Source organism: Mixophyes fleayi, chromosome 2 (genome assembly GCF_038048845.1).
Source record: "Mixophyes fleayi isolate aMixFle1 chromosome 2, aMixFle1.hap1, whole genome shotgun sequence".
Classification (NCBI taxonomy): Eukaryota; Metazoa; Chordata; class Amphibia; order Anura; family Limnodynastidae; genus Mixophyes; species Mixophyes fleayi.
In genome coordinates this window covers 83,570,182-83,587,580 of record NC_134403.1, presented here as the reverse complement: position 1 = coordinate 83,587,580, position 17,399 = coordinate 83,570,182, and the positions used below count along the sequence as shown (strand labels likewise).

The following is a 17,399-nucleotide window of genomic DNA, read 5'->3' as shown; positions in this document are numbered from 1 at the left end:
AGAAGAGGAACTTGGAAGAGACAGGATCAAGAAGACAGGTTGTAGAAGAGGATGAGGAGAGAAGAGAGAGGATCTCAGGCACATTTACAGGAGGGTAGGAGCTAAGGGTGGCAGAGTGAGTGATAGAGAGGACAGGTGAGGGGAGGCAAATCTATCCAGAATGATATCTGTTTTTGTCAGAGTAAATTTTGTTTTTGAAGTAGGTGGCAAAGTCGAGCGGTGATGGATGAGGGGGGTGGAGGTGGGGGAGGACACAGTAGAGAATTAATGTTAGCAAAGAGGCGTTGGGGTTTATTGGACAGTGAGGAGATGAGGGATGTGAAGTAGGTTCGTTTGGCAAGACAGAGGGCAGAATAGTAGGAAGAAAGGATGAATTTAATGTGGATGAAGTCAGCAATGGAACGGGATTTCCTCCATTGGCGTTAAGAGGAGCGGGAGCACTGTTGGAGGAGACGTGTAAGAGTACCAAGGTTGGAGATTAGATTAGTGAGACTGCAGTATCAAGGGCAACAGAGAGTGCTGTGTTGTAATGTAGATGAGCTTTAAAGCAATCTATTAGTGGCAGGGTGGTATACACAAGCATGTATATTAAAGTAAAGAAGTTTAAGCAATTAATTGGCCAAGATCATCATCTTCCAAATAAAAGGGGTATTTTACATTTATTCAGTGATTAAAAGTTATAATAAAGCCCTCAGGATCCTGAGGTGAATTAAAACTGCCATGTGCCCTGAGTCATGCTGTATACTTTGGCCGCAGCTACTCCCAATAGTTTAGTATTATATAATAATAATAATAATAACAATAATAATAAAAAAAAAATAATTGATGAAAAAAAGAAATACCTATAGAGTGATAACAATATAATATATTTTCTCCAGGTTGTGGAGGTAACATTGCAAGGTGAATCAGAGAGTGTAACAACATCAGTCCGTCATAGCTTAGAAGAAGACAGTGGCAGCGTTTCAGGGGAGAGCATGGATGGGCATTTGCAAGGTGAGATCAGCAGCTATGGTGCAAAATATATCAATATGTGGATGTTAACTTGTCACCAGCAGTTGTAAAAGAAGGAATGTGTAGATAAAGAGGATGAATTGCAGAACTGTTCATTACATGGTAAAGTCAGTTTGAGATGACTCAAATGGAAGAAAGGCAACTTGGCTCCTGATAACTGTGTGGGCGTTCCTATTCATTATTCAGTGGGGCACTCCATGTGGGTTCACCTTTCTCTCCATAAAGCGCACTGTTTGTTATACATTTGAGTAATGTTTCCCCAACGTGTTAACTCACGGAGATTGTGAGGAAATGATGTTCCTAACTTCACCTCATTTTCCATCCCAGTGCTCAGTACTGCAAGACTAAAAGCGCATGGTGACACATATCTGTAGCTACTATGTGAAGATTGCCATGAATGACAGTAGGAGGGAAGAAGAGACAGTCAGGTTCTTCCTTTTACTCCCATGTACGTACCTGATTTGGTCCTGCCGTTTGCAATTGCAGAAGGAAGCACAGTCCTATGTGTCACTGTGCATTTACTTCTACATTCACTGTAGGAGAGAAACAGCAATTACTGCCATATAAACAGCTAGAAATAAAAGTCACATGTATAGGGACACCAGCAGCATGAATGCAGAGTGGTTCAAAATTTCCAGATATACAGCTCTCTATAGAAAATATCTTCTTTAACCTGACTGACACCTGCAAACTAACCAAAATACCATCAAAAACGTTAAATAATCTGTGAACTCCAACCTGCTGTAGATTTAAGGCAGATAGGACTGAACCATATTCCTAGCTGCCGTATATATTTGCTGCAACTGGATACAGAGACCACATGTTACCATTTGCACTGCACATGTGGATCCAGGTTGTCAATGACAATGCCTAGGACTATAGAGACTTCCAGGAACTGGGAACCCAGGTTAACACATGATTATCAGGGTCAGGGTCTCTAGGAGCCCTCTCATTCCCTTTGGTGCTGTATTTGTATAAATGCCTTACTTTGCTACATGCAAATCTGTTTTTCCTTCTAATACATAAACACGTATGTCTTTTTTGCATGTAGCTGTGACAGTAAGAATACCCACCTCCCCTGGAGCTCCCCCTACAGACCTGTCTCTTCCTCTTCCACATCCGGCTCCTTGGAGCAGACAGCTTCTGCAGCAGACTTTAATGGATGAAGGTTTACGGTTGGCCAGGCTTGTGTCACGTGACAGGTTGGGCCGCCTCAGTCTGTGTGTGCCTGGTACACCCCACATTTCAGGTGAGAAGGTGTAATCCACTTCACAGTACATCTTATATATACAATGTTATGCTACATTAATGAATGCCTCATTTACAATCTAAGAATTGTTGAAAACAAGGTGCGTATCTTTAAATTAATAAAATGTATATAAGGGAATCATTTCAGAAAGTGCTGCCAGGGCAATTAAGACCACTGTGTATGTGAAAACAATAGATAGTCTGTTCTCTAAAAAAACAAACTATTATTCAGTATGGGGGGATTCAATTGGCACGTTACTGTAAAAAGTAACGCTTTCTGCGCACTATTACCGTCATTACGGTAGTTTCAATGCCGGCTTTTTGCTCGCAGCTCCCTGCGGGTAGAAAGCCAGTGGTGCACGCAGGGGGGGTTTCTGAGTCTCTAGAACCCCCCCCCTGCGCTAACTAAGTGGCCACTGTCCTATACAGCAGCCGCAGCACTGTCAAAGACGCTTCTTAGACAGCGCCGCGGCTGCTGTATAGGACAGCGCTGGCGAAATGGAGCTGCTGCCTTTTTTTGGGTCGGCGGGGAGAGACCCCCCCCCCCCCCCCCAACAATCCTCTGTGCGCCCCTGAAAGCTGGGTTAAATTTACCGTAATAACGGTAATAGAGTTATCGCAGCGTTACTTCTGGGGAAGTTGAATTCCTCCCTATGTGTCAGCATATGCTAAGTAGGAGCATTTTGGGCACACTATAGCTAGATTGGGGAAAGCTCACCTGCCAATATCAAGGCATATCATGTAGCCTGTGTAACAGGTGTACAATAACAATTTGATAATGTAACAATTACAATGATTGATGGTTGAATGAGGATCTCTTAATCATTCACAAGCTTCATAATATGAATTATAATAATTACTAGACGTTACTGTTCCATTGTACCCAGACAGAACAGTCCAATTTCAATAAATAGATGCCAGGGCACGAATACCAGCCAGGCCAGCTCCAGTATGCATTCTCTCTGTGGGTATGAGATGCTTGGGTGCCCAATTTATTCATAGGTCCACTGTGTTACAGCTAGCCAGCATAGGTAAAATGCAATGCAGCCATATATGTGACTTCTACGGCCTCGCTGTTACCTGTTTTCCCAGGCCCATCATGGTTTTTACCACTGGAAATCTGGAATATTAGAATTAGACTTTTGATACGTTAGTAGATGTAATAGAAGTAAGGACCACCACCCAGCACGGTGGCTTAGTGGTTAGCACCTCTGCCTCACAGCACTGGGGTCATGAGTTCTATTTCTGATCATGGAACCATCTGTGCAGAGTTTGTAGGTTCTCCCTGTGTTTGCGTGGGTTTAATTGGCTGCTATTAAATTGACCCTAATCTGTGTGTGTGTATGTGTTAGGGAATTTAGACTGTAAGCTCCGTTGGGGCAGGGACTGATGAGCCCCTGCCCCAACGTGAAGTGAGTTCTCTGTACAGCGCTGCGAAATTAGTGGTGCTATATAAATGATGATTATTTCTGCTGGATCCTACTTGAGTTGTGGAATAGGACCTTCTGGGTATATTTATTAAACTGCGGGTTTGATAAAATGGTGATGTTGCCTATAGCAACCAATAAGATTATAGCTGTTTTTTTGTAGAATGTACTAAATAAATGAAAGCTAGAATCTGATTGGTTGCTATAGGCAACATCTCCACTTTTTCACACCCGCAATTTAGTGAATATACCCCTCTGTGTCCCATAGTGAGAAAAATTGTCCCCACATAAAAAGTAGTCATCCTGCTTCAGGGTCAAGAGTCAGAAGCTCAGCTGCATAAACATAGATGAAAGTCAGGAATCCAGAGAAAGCAATACATGCAATGACTACTCTGCAATACATTACACACAGCTAGACTCGACTGGAATGTGAATGTCAGGAAATCATATCAGAGATAAAAGCACTGAACAGCTGGGAAGGCACTGGTTTATAGAGGGACGGATGGGGGAGCTTGCATCTGGTGATCAAAACAGTGGAGACAAGTGAGACAGAGTCTGAGCACTGATCAGAGAAAAAATTACAAATATTTATTTAATTTAGATCAGAACCCTTGAATTAAAATGGCAACAGCCCAGCTATTTAGAGATTTAGGGCTAGATTTACTAAGCTGCGGGTTTGAAAAAGTGGGGATGTTGCCTATAGCAACCAATCAGATTCTAGCTTTCATTTTGTAGAATGTACTAAATAAATGAAAGCTAGAATCTGATTGATTGCTATAGGCAACATCCCTACTTTTTCAAACCCACAGCTTAGTAAATCTAGCCCTTACTGTTTGAATACGCTGTCCCAAAAGTCAGTCTTTTCTAAGTGTCACATGGGTGATCCAGTGTTCTGTTGTCAAATATTTGAAAGCACTAATTTCTTTAGACTTCTTTATAGCTATTATTTAATGATCACTGTGGAGAATTACCATTATCATGCATATAGTGCGTACTTTGAAGGAGAGGGCAGCTGCCTTTCTGCTAAGGTAGAGATGAAAATAATTATACTTCAATTTTGCATTTAGTTCCACTTTAACCCCTTTCTTTTGGGACATTTATTATTGGCTAGTCTGAATAGTCCACATCTCCAAATGGCATTTCATAAATGATCATTGTTGCAGCTGCAGTTTTCTGAGCGTGCTCCATGTCCAGTCTTTAGGTCTCCGTGAAGGGTCTTGTAGGTTGATGATTTTTAGTGGTGTTGCACCAGAAATAAGGGGCTGTAGGATTGTTGTCAAGAAAGTGGGGTTTTCAAGGAGGGTAATGTTGGTTGCTAGGAAGCAAAGGAAAAATTGCTGTAAGAGCTGGAGAGAGATGTGTTTGAGTTATTTTCACTAACAGGTTTAAGGGAAGTGGGAGTATGGAGATAACAAGCAGAAAGAAAAGTATGAAAACCAATCTAAATTAGAAAACGAGGAGAGATAAAAGTTAAGAGCGAAAGAGGAATAGAAGGGACAATTGGAGGAGTAAGAAAGAGAAGGGGAAAAACAGAAAAGTGTATATAAGAGTAAGAGATTTTGGCATTAATAACATATTTTGCTAATGCTAAAAGCTCTTACTCCTATGCTATATAAATATATCAACATATATGTGGCTTGGAAAACAATCAGGATGAAAAACAATTGTTGCATTAGTGCAAATAAAGTAGTACAGAATTGTGGGACTGAAGTAGATATAAAAAATAGAATGAGTTAATATATATATATATATATATATATATAATGTATAATATATATAATGTTTATACATACATACACATAAGTAAATAGATATGTAAAGAGAGGGCCTCGTTCATTAAGGAAAGTAAGACAAAAAAGGAGTAAATTTGTCTCCTGGACAAACCATGTTACAATGCAAGGGGTGCGAGTTAGTTTATTATTTTGCACATAAGTTAAATACTGTCTGTTTTTCATGTAGCACACAAATACTTGATAGCTTTATTTTTTATTTTTACACTGAGATATAAAGTTGATCTAGTACATGCTCTTCTCCAACTATAAATCTGTCCCAACATTTTACCTCCCCCTCCAATGCAACATGGTTTTGCCAATGTACTCCTATTTTTCTTTACTTTCCTTAATGAATCAGGCCCGGTGTGTTTTCACCTGCTGCCCCCACCCTTCATGCTTTATTGTTAGATTTGTTTGTTATTGCATGAAAGACCTGTTCAAACTACCAGCTGATATGTTATTACACTTAAAGATGTCTAATGATTACCCTAGTGTTTTATCTAATTACTGAGATTACGGGTATTGTGTGGCCCTTTCATGTATCAGGTTGACTATCACTGAATTAGAGCCAAGGTGCCGCAGTAGCATAATGAGCCGTGTTTCCTGCCTGATGCTTTGATAATTTTTTGCATGCACCTCACAGGGGCAGATTCAATTACAAGTGATGTCCCGTCAGAATTGTACACAAGCAACATCACTGATAACTGAATTGCGCCTTATAGTGCTTTCAGGACCGTAATTGCCAGTAACGCATGCATAAACATGTTTACTATGCATGCAAAGGCAATTAGACTACATTTGTAGATATGCAGGCTGTATTTTTATTGATTTATATTGTTTTTCCAGTTGTTATATTGTTACATTTTTAGTTTTGTACAAGCTTTGTGGTCTCCATAGCTAGTGTATCAATTGAAATCCATTGTTTTCAGTTTTGTCTGTGTTTTTGTTGGTGTTTTGTCTTGAGGTGCCTGGTAACCAGTAGTCCACAGAAATATGTTGCTTTTCTCTGTGTTTTATGTGTGGTCTCCCTGTTAGCAAAGTATTCATAACTTTTATGGAAGTTTCATTGTTTCTCAGGTATTTCATCAATGTAAAACTGTCTTTGTTGTATTGTGTAATAAACTGTTCTCCATCTTCTTTAGATGTTTAGAACATACTTGCGAACTTCTTCTAGTTGTTGTCCTAGAGCTGCCGGGGAGAGGTGGGCATGCAGGGATCCAAAAATCGTGTCATTTTACACACGCCCCCTGTGACGTAATGACGCAAATGCGCCATTTCACAATGGGGGGGGGGGGGGGGGCAAAAGCCGCGATTCCTAAAGAATTGCGGCATTTTGGACCGAATTCTGCTCTACTTCCTAGTGAAGGGGGACTGCCATACTCTCCCGGGAGTCCGGGAGACCCACCCGGAATCCGGGAGTCTTCCGGACATTCCGAGAGAGTTGGCATGTATGGTTTAGAAATGTGGAGGATGTCTGGTTTTAGACCTGTAAATATGTTCTACACTGGTTCTAGCATCTTATAGCATTGGAGAGCTGTATCCTATCACATCTTGGGCTTGGTTGAGCTAGTGTCGTTTGTGCAGTTATTTTTAAATGCCTGAATTGGTTGAGGGACATGTTGTTCAATTATTTTGTGGCAGCTGCACTTGAGCAAATAATTGTTGCTGTCCAGAGGTTTGTAGAATATTTTGGAATGTTGGATGTTTGTGTTTTGAATGCGAGGGGAGAATTTAGTTCCCACAGATAGCGGTCCCTTGTGTTTTGTAGGTGGTATGTGTCTTGGAATTTGAAATAGTTATGTATTTAATCCTTTAAGGATTAAGTCTATTTGATCTCCATCAATGTCTATATTTTTTCTAGTGTTTTGCCTATAACATTGTGGAGGGGGGGTTTGTATGTTGACTGTATATATCTTATGTGCCATAAATATCTATCTTTCCATGTGTGGCCTTTGAGACTGTTGATTACATGTATTGTGACATTTGTTTCTGACTTATAGTTGCAACAATGTGTCACTGTAGTGTGATAGGTTTTGTGTTATGGAGTCAGTGTCTGTTGCAGATGGGCTGGTGAATTTGTGTATGTTTGGTAGGAAGTAGGATGTGATGATTTGTGTTTGCTTGTTTTTTAGGCACGGAATTCTCTTGGGTTGAGGATGTTGTCTGCTAGGTCTTCTTTAGGTGTTAGGTATAGTTTGGAGATGAATTTGCTAGCTGGGTTGTATGATGTTTTTGTCAGCTGGGCTGATAGTTGGGTTGTATGTAAGTTTTTTTGTATGTATCCAAATCAGATTGGAGTATATTAACTTCCTCTGCCTATTTGTGTCCATGAGGACTAGTCCTTTTTCTTTGTCTGCTGTTTTTATTTTTAGCCTCCTCTTTGGCTAGGTTACATGTGCAATTGTGTGTTTTACTATCTTCTGTCAATGTATTCAACGGAACTTAGGGCCTGATTCATGTTTCAACATAAGTCCTATGTGTGCTGTATCTTGCATGAAATAGCTCTGCACATGCTCTGAAACAGTCCTTACGTCAATGAACACAATTGTATGCAATTCATGTTTGAATGCGTATGACATTTACGTCTGCCTACGACTTGAGAGGTGGAACGGGGGAGGCAAAGGGGTGAATTAACATCGGCCATGCACAGAAAGTTAATTTTGAGGGTCGGCCAATTCAAGTCCTGGGTTTCTCGTAAGTACTCTTGGTTTCAGCTGTATTACTTGCACTAGCTACAGGGCACATGTAAGTGCCGACTGATAGGGATGACTGACACAACATAGTCTTTGTATTACAAACCACATGCATGCATGCAGGCTGCTATCACAGAACATGTGTATGCAAGGTATAGAGACTTTTACAATGCATTGTATGTACAGTACACATTAAAAGCATCAGGATTTATGTATTTAATGTAAACAAAAATCTATATATATTTTATAATATAACTTTGTTAATGCATTCTGATGTGACCTTATACTGCACAAACACTTGTGCATAGTTAGTTGTGTGTGTCTACAAACAAGCAAGTATTGTGTAGGCAGAGCTTAGTTACGTTTCCATTTGAATCTGCATGTATCTTGAGTGTAGTTCTGAACATATTCAAATCCAAAATCAAGTTCGGTGCTCTTTTTCAAAACGCAACGTGCGTGTATGCTGCATCCAAACATGCATCGGGCCCTTAATGTGTATGCTGTAGGAGGATACGCTATGCCCCTTTTTAGGCAGTCTTAATTGGTGTGTGTTTAATAGTACTGCTGCTAAGGTTGAAAATGCTTGATATGTGCCCATTATGTTTTTGTTAGCGCAGGATTTATTCTTTTACATTTTTATATTGGTGTAAGGTTATGCTGTAGTGGTCCTCCACGGTCTATGATAAATATGTCCTGTTCCAAGAAATGATTCTGTGTTGATTGGGTGTTTGCCTTTGATGAGATGTACATGGCTTCTCAGTGTTGCTGGGTATTTGGCTTTGTTGTTGGCCTTGTGATGTTGTGATGTTGCTGGTTGTGACTTTGTATGTGTGTGTTGGGTTCTTGGTATTGTTTTGTATGTGGTAGTATCTTTGTACAGGGTGATACTGTGTTTCTGTTATCCAGTTCTGTTGATTTCTCTGTTAGTTATCATCATCATCATCACCATTTATTTATATAGCGCCACTCATTCCGCAGCGCTGTACAGAGAACTCATTCACATGAGTCTCTGCCCCATTGGAGCTTACAGTCTAAATTCCCTAACATACACACACACACACAGACATAGAGAGAGAGAGACTAGGGTCAATTTTGATAGCAGCCAATTAACCTACCAGTGTGTTTTTGGAGTGTGGGAGGAAACCCACGCAAACACGGGGAGAACATACAAACTCCACACGGATAAGGCCTTGGTTGGGTATTGAACTCATGACCCCAGCGCTGTGAGACAGAAGTGTGGGTGATCTTTGTTTGGTAGAGAAGAGGGGTGTGGGTTGTATTATTGATGTACATGTCAAACTCACCAACACAATGACCAAAGACTATACAGTCTTTGGTCATTGTGTTGGTGAGTTTGTGTTTGTTAAGTCATTTGTGTAATGTGTGGCGTTAAAGCTGTTGCATCCCTTGTTTAGATCGATGTGTCTTTAGTGAGTTTCCTGTGTGTTATTTTTTGTATCTTTCATCATCGGTATCTCTTGCTAGATTCCTCTTTTTAGTTTCTAGAATGCTTTTGTTGATTGTGTTTAATCTTTGGGCTATGCTGTCTATTTCATTGTTGTGGAAGTCTATTGACTTGAATGCGTGTACTAATGCTTTTGTCATTTAATTTCTACTTCATTTCTAATTTTTCCTATGCTTTTATGTTCCTCAACTAGGAGATTTATTAGGTTTAGTGGGCAGAAGATTTTATTAACTGTGTAGCACATGTAGATTTTATAGGTATGAGTTTGATTTCTGTGTTCTTTTTTAGTGTGGTCGTGCCCTACCATGTACTGCTAATGTGGAGTACATGGCACTTACATGTGAAAATGGGAAATCCTGTAATGTGACTAGGACTTCCCCCTAGTGTTATACAGGCAAAGAAAATGACCACTGCAAGCCTGTACCAATAGATTGTGGTACACTGCACTTAACAGTAGCTGGATTGCCAGTTGCTATTAGAGCAAGTTTATGATCTTATAGTGCTGGCTTTAGGGGAGAAGAAACCGGTGTCTGTTGGACACCTGAAGGTGTTAACTGGTTATAAAAATATTACAAATTAAAAATTTAAAAAGTACAATCTTTACAAACAAATCAAGTCTTATTATTTTTGTGGATTTAAATATATTTAATAAAATGTAGAAATGTACACATATTTGGTATCTCTGTACTCTGGATAAAGTAAAGTTTGGGGTAAATTGATGGGGCTGGCCTATTTTCATGAACATAATCGTTGATAGAACCTCAACGTTATGCTCCTCTCTCCTACTTGTTTCCCTGAATATTCTAATTGAATGAAAAATATATTGATTTAAATATGTGATCAAAAGAAAGACTTATTTGTCATAAAAAGAAATATAAAACTTGCTTGTGTGCAATAAAAAAAGAAAAAGTTATTGCATATTGCCAGTAAACCAGTAGCATCTGATGTATCTGAAAGTGGATCTACAAAATATTAAGTGGGTAATGTGAAAAAGTTATTTATCTGAAAGATTAATTTCATCCGGCAACTGTAGTTCATTATATACAACATTTAACCTGAGATAAATATTATAGATTTCTTTTTGTACACTATGCTAATTTTATTTTCCCATGCAGAATGTGATGATGGTGGTTCAGAAAGTTGCTCAAGTCTACCAGTTTCACCGCAGATTACAGACCTCCGATCCAGCACCTGCAAGGACCAGGATTAAGGCAAACGAGAAGGCAAGCTGAGGTTCTTTTATGGATAAGGAGTAACAGAATAGAACAGCAGAAGTTCTATATTCCCTAACCCAAAGCCATTTAGGACATTGAGCCATCGTTCAGTAATAAAATTCTACTACTTTACCTAGCCAGCTTTTCAAATATGAATGTTTTCCAAGTATATATAATGTTTGGACATCAGGCAGCAACATAATGTTGTTAGAATAATAAAGAGTGTTTGGAAATAACTGAATTTAAAGATAATGTACTGCAAATTGTTATGAGCTGGATCTATAATTTTTAGCTGAGGTGGTTATTGTAATCACTATAGGCCTTTACCAACCACAAAAGTGGAATATGACAGTGCAAATGCTCTTTTGTGCCATTACAAGCATAGTCTTGAAGCAAAATGTATGGGGCTGATGGTGGCTGATTGTGCGAATCAAGTGGTTTCCTGTAAAATATGGATTAGGTGCCACAGTGAAGTGAATTGCATATATGGGACTTCATTTTGTGGGAGTGGATAATTTAAGTGAAATAAATGGGTAGAGAATGTGCATTTATAGCGGTTCCCTGATTTTCTGGATGGCGCAACACTTTTTGCCTCCTAAAAAGGCCTTGGATTCTTCACAACATCTGAGGTCGAGATTAGGGCGTGTTCCTATATACTTATAATGGGATGCACTTTGCATCTTCCATTCGCATTACTTCAGGAAACTGCCACCAATGTAATAAAAGATTTCAAACACACAAAAGCGATACCACCAACCCAGAAAACTTTTTCTGATGTGTTTCCAAAAATCATAAATTTGGGTGCACACCTTGAGATGCTCTAGGTACATGCACTTGTACGCATATAAAAGCACTGCAGATTTGCAGTCCATATATGACCCTTATTTCCACAAATGTTTTAGTTAATAAAAATAAAATTGAAAGCTTTATACTAACTTTATCTGTTGGCTTTTAATAATGGCTGTCCACGGGTAAACCTTAACATGCAGTTTATGAGAAGGTGAGATATCAACAGTGCATTGTTTTAGTTTGATAAGCATAATAGGGGATCCAGCACCACTGTAGAAATAATAAATATTGAGAAGTACTGCAGCTACTATGAGAAGTACTATGTACTGCAGCTTTGGTCTCAGCTCCCAAATTATATAAACATATGTGATTTGTAAGATAACTGCATATACAGAGATGTATTTAGGACAAGCACCTGCAAATCATACACTGTTTACAGTATCAGGACTACAATTAGTAAATAACCTGTGACAGTAATGCTGACCACTACCACAGAATGCAGCCTGTTGAAATTTGGTGGCTATTGAAGGAATTGCATTGCTCCATGTGTGTGGGTATTAAACAACCAAGCAGAAATTTATAAGAAGCAATTGGAACTTGACATCAATAGATCACCAAGGATTGCAGTATATGCATGTAATTGGGATTCTTTTTGGAATCTTCAAATAATACAAAGGGGACATTTTTGAAAGCTTTAAATGTGCTATGGACATGTTCACTCAAGCACTCATATTCATCATCATCATTTATTTATATAGCGCCACTAATTTCGCAGCGCTGTACAGAGAACTCACTCGCATCAGTCCCTGCCCCATTGGAGCTTACAGTCTAAATTCCCTAACATACACAGACCGAGAGAGACTAAGGGCAATTCAATAGCAGCCAATTAACCTACTAGTATGTTTTTGGAGTGTGGGAGGAAACCGGAGCACCCGGACGAAACCCATGCAAACACGGGGAGAACATACAAACTCCACACAGATAAGGCCATGGTCGGGAATCGAACTCATGACCCCAGCGATCTGAGGCAGAAGTGCTAACCACTGAACCACCATGCTGCCCCATTCAGCTATTGTTGTCAGGGCCAGCGCTGTCATTATACAAACCTAGTTAGTTGCTTAGTGTGCTAATAGGTGGCGCTTAAAACACAGAATAACATAATGTCAATGATCCAGTGTTGTAATGCCTCTGCTCCACATAGTGCCGACCAGTGACATAAAGGCAAATCAGACTCTAACATGGGAAGCACCTGGCTACTACTCCTCTGTGTCAGTGTTACACTGGGAGTGTGATGCCCGGCTATGATGTCCCAGCCAAGCGCCATACTTCCAGTCCCAGGAGGAGAGGTGTTAAGATGAACAGCGGCAGTGGGGCATCAGTTCAGAAGTAGGACTGATGCTGCATAGGGCGTCCCCAGGACTAGCATCGGCCCTGTCATACTTTATCCAATAATAAGACATGCTTGCCCACTCTCCCAGAGTCTGGGAGGCTCCTGAATTCCAGGGAGATCTCCTGGACTCCCGGGAGAGCAGACCATACTCCAGCATCCTGCCCATTTCCTAATGATGTGGGTAGGATGGGAACCTCCATGACGTGATTCTGTGTGAACAGCTTCATTTTAGTCCCAACCCCCATGGTAAAATGACAAGTTTTCGCTGCAGGGCCGAAATGACGTGATTCGCCGAGCTCCACACCCCTGTGTCCTTACTCCCCACCTCCCCTCCGGGAGATCACCGGAGGGGAACATTAAACAGTAGGTAAGCATGATATGTGATCTAAATTCTGCTCAAGCCTATAACATCTTACAATTGGATGTCTGCTCATTTCAGTCTTGATACTGTAACTATTGCATGATCTTTTTTGTCTACTAAATTATTATTTTTTTGATACAAATGCTGTTTGTGCTGGTCTGATTGGATTTTTTTTTAACATTAAATAAATACTGTTTTTCTTTTTCTCTGATCACATTTGTTTAGTTTACTATTTGGAAGCCGAGTATTGTATTTACTTATTTTTACACTTTCATTAGAAAATATAGTCATTTGGAAATGTCATTTCTTGAGCTCAGTCCGGTTCCACTTATTGTGAGCCTATTAGACTGATATATATTTGTTACAAAGCAATAAACAGACTTTCTATTCTGCCTGCAATAAACTATTCAGAGGATCCTTATCTACACTGCTGTCACTACTCCCTGGGATTTTCAGAAGGGGAATAATTTTGCTGGTTTGGATAAAACTAGCCTGTAAAAATATCATGTTTCCAATAGTTAGTGATAGTGTGTACCAAGCTCTGCCTTGAAAACTACATGATAAGCTTTTGTTCTACTTGCCTACAGCTAACTCTATATGGGTAGCTCAGTGTTGACGTAGAATACGACTATACATTCCAGCAGGAACTTTTAAATTCATTATATATATTAGATTGTTATTTATTGTCATTAATTATAAAGTGTAGCTCAGTTGCCTTCATTATATATGGTTTTATTTTATTACACGGTGACACTGCATAGAACTGTAATGCATATTATAATCAATGTTGTAGTCTTACATGAACTTTAATAGTGTGTATTTTCATATTAACGTACTGTATGTATAAATATGTCAATTCCTGTTTGTAGTTTTGTAATCTGATATCTGTAATAGTGTGTCTTGCTAGTCCCTGAATGTCAGAACAGCTCTGTTAACTCGGGAAAACCATTCAAAAGTAACTCACTGCATGCTGTCATATTCCTGTGAAAGTCTGTCGCTTACCTTAAAATCACTATATCAATAAATTCACTGATTTGTTAGCAGCAATGTACGCTACAGCAGAGTTATTGTACCTTTTTTACTTTAAAATATCAAGCTTAAAAAAATAGACAATCACAGCAAATAAGTCCATTTGTTCTAGAATTGTCTCTGCTTTCAGTAGATGTAATACAGTACAAACCGCTTTTTTGTTCATCATGACAAAGAGCTAAGAATGTAGAACTTACAGTATTAAATTACAATTGCATAGTTTCATATATATGAATAGATTCTCTACATGGGATGGTAAAATGGAGTTCTTAAATGATTTATGTTTTGGCTAGTATTCAAAATTGGGTGCTTAACTCACTAAAACGTGCCCCTACCTGCCAGACATTTGCTAACTGATGTCTCTTGTTTTTAAAATGTCCCTTGAAATATAGGAAGTGGAGGATACAAATTGTGCAACATTCTTCATGTACACAGTCACACATGTACAGGGAGTGGCATACAAATCCATACACTTAGGTGAATGAGAGACACTAAGGAATACGGACAGATTAGTCAGTGTGTGAGCTGTATTCCTTCCTGTGTTCAAAACATGTACTCATTTCACCAACTCTGATAACACACAAAAAGCCCTTTCTCCAAATTCAACAAAGCCCCTGCTGCTGTCCTCCTATCGTTTTAGGGAAAAAATATTATTTATTATTATATAATTAATATTATTATGTGTAGAAAGTGGAACTGGAAGCCCATCTGGAACTGCAGTGTGCAGTGTGGAACTGCACTGGCTGGCACAGTGGTAAGAGTCCCCTTACTGCCGCCAACCAGGATTGCCAGGGAGCTGAGTATGACTCAGCTACCCCTTCACACTTTTATTATTAAATTGCTGCATATTGGTAAATAGATCCCCCACCACAAACTGATAACCGTGAAAAAGTATGATGCCCTATAATAGACTGTGATGAAAGTTCTCAGGGAATTCCGTCTACCCCTCACACAACCGAGCGGAATCCTACTGGAAAGAGATAAACATTTACCTCTCCTTTCAGGAAATCATGCAGAGTACACTGTAATCCCATTATGACACCAGACAATAGCTGTTTCCTAGAAGTTACCTTTTCCTGCAAAAAAAGCCAACTGCAGTGGGAAAAAGAAACAACAGTTGGCTCCTCCACAAGATAATGCATTTTCCATTTACACAGGCATCCCAAAATGTATGGAAACTATAAGGTTATATTTTGGATAACATATGGCATACAGTACAACCAATGCCATTCTAATGTTCTGTTATCAAAGAGAAAATAAGTTATGTATTACCTATACTACACATATTATAGCCTAGTATGGAACAACTCATGTTGAAATGTAAATAGTTATAGCTGTATTAGTCCAGATTGGCGATACCTTTTCTCAATCGGACTGTTAGTCAACAAAAAATAAAGTATTGCCAAATACAGTACTCAACTTAGTCCTATGTTTAACAGTTACATGTACAGCTTTCGTGTTTAGTGGATGATTACTAAATCAACTAATACTGTGTAAATAAGGTAAGTGCATGTTTCTAATGTTCCATACTAAACTATGGAAAATATTAACATAAACAATTCAATGGAATGACTAAGCCATTTTATTGCATTACCCAACCAATGGATTGACTATATAATGGAGGTCCAGATAATATCCTTACGCAAAACCCAGTATCAAACTATTCAAAAGCAAAAAGAATTATGTTTAATCTACTATATTAAAAAAATACGTACTCTATGCTTTTAAATATAAAATAGTACCTGTTAATCAATATTGCAAAAATAAAATGTCACATTGATGTATTTCTGCATGGATTTGGAATAAATAAGACAAATATACCTGTAGGCCTCTTATGTCTCTGGAAGAATCTTACACAACTGTCAAGTCTCATTTGGTGATGCTTCATTCACTTAATTTGACAGAGTATCTACCCTACACAGAGCACTGTCAGCTACTTAGTAGGCTACCTGTTGTTTTACAGCACAGTGAACAGTGACAAGACATTCCGACTGAAGGAGAAAGCTACAGACATAACAGCTGCATCTTCTGCATGTATTCCAGAAGTAAAAACATATTCCGAAAATAAAATACATACAAAAGTAAAGACATAGAAAATAAATTAAGTCATATTTAACCACAGACACACATACAAAAAATAGATGACAATAACTGTTTAAGGCATGGGAATGAAGGTAGAAATAAATGGATGACACAGGCCAAGGGGATTAAGCTGAAGACTTTATATTGTAGAGAGCACATAAGACAGTGAACAGAAACTCTTACCTTTCAGTGGTGAGCTAAAAATACAATAGCCAACATGATAAATAATAAAAACATACAAGTTTTCATTAATTAATTTAGCCAAAAATATGCTACACCTTGAAGGGGTCATAAAACAGAGCGCTGAAAGAGTTCCACATACTAGGATGTTATAGATGATCTATAAAGTCAGACCTGGGACTAACTAAATGTTATTATGCTCACATTTTAAATACTTATACTCTGCTTTTGTAATTTCTTGCGGACTCAAATCTACATTATGCATTTTATGTACAACCTAGAAGACACTGACCACCTATCTGCATTATGTATCACATAAGGTGAGCTCAACGTTAACTGATTGCATATGTTTTGTTATATGTATTCTGCATAGAAATTCTAGCAGTAGTCTTTTATTTTAATGTACATTAGATTATTTATTTTGTTATTTGAAACAATAAAATTTATTTTACATCTTTCTTGCTATTGGTGTGTTTTATTAGCAACTGATTAGCTCCAGGCTAAGATGTCCGGAAGCAGGATAGGTCCAGGCCTCGTGCAGCATATTCATAGCAGCCGCAGGTTGTTTCAGTATTTTATCACATTATGTCTTCTGCATGCCAGCTAGCATAAAGGGATCAATAATGATTTTAATTGCTGGTAGAATACAGGGATTTACCTTCTACAGATGGAATGTGGTAAAGGTTAGAGCCATGGGGCTCTGCGCGGATGAGGTGTACTAGATTGACAGTGTACCTA

The 17,399-nt window shown here is 38.8% G+C and overlaps 1 protein-coding gene across 1 annotated transcript in view; it reads left to right on the top strand.

Annotated features, from left to right (window-relative positions):
• The window catches only part of NAB2 (NGFI-A binding protein 2), a 39,454-nt gene extending 22,335 nt beyond the window's left edge, over positions 1-17,119 (top strand). Inside the window, exons 5-7 of the mRNA XM_075199408.1 lie at positions 879-993; positions 2,063-2,260; positions 10,732-17,119. Coding sequence (XP_075055509.1) covers positions 879-993; positions 2,063-2,260; positions 10,732-10,826 — 408 coding nt within the window. The 3' untranslated portion in view covers positions 10,827-17,119. The remainder of the gene's footprint in view (positions 1-878; positions 994-2,062; positions 2,261-10,731) is intronic.
• The last annotated feature ends 280 nt before the right edge of the window (positions 17,120-17,399 follow it).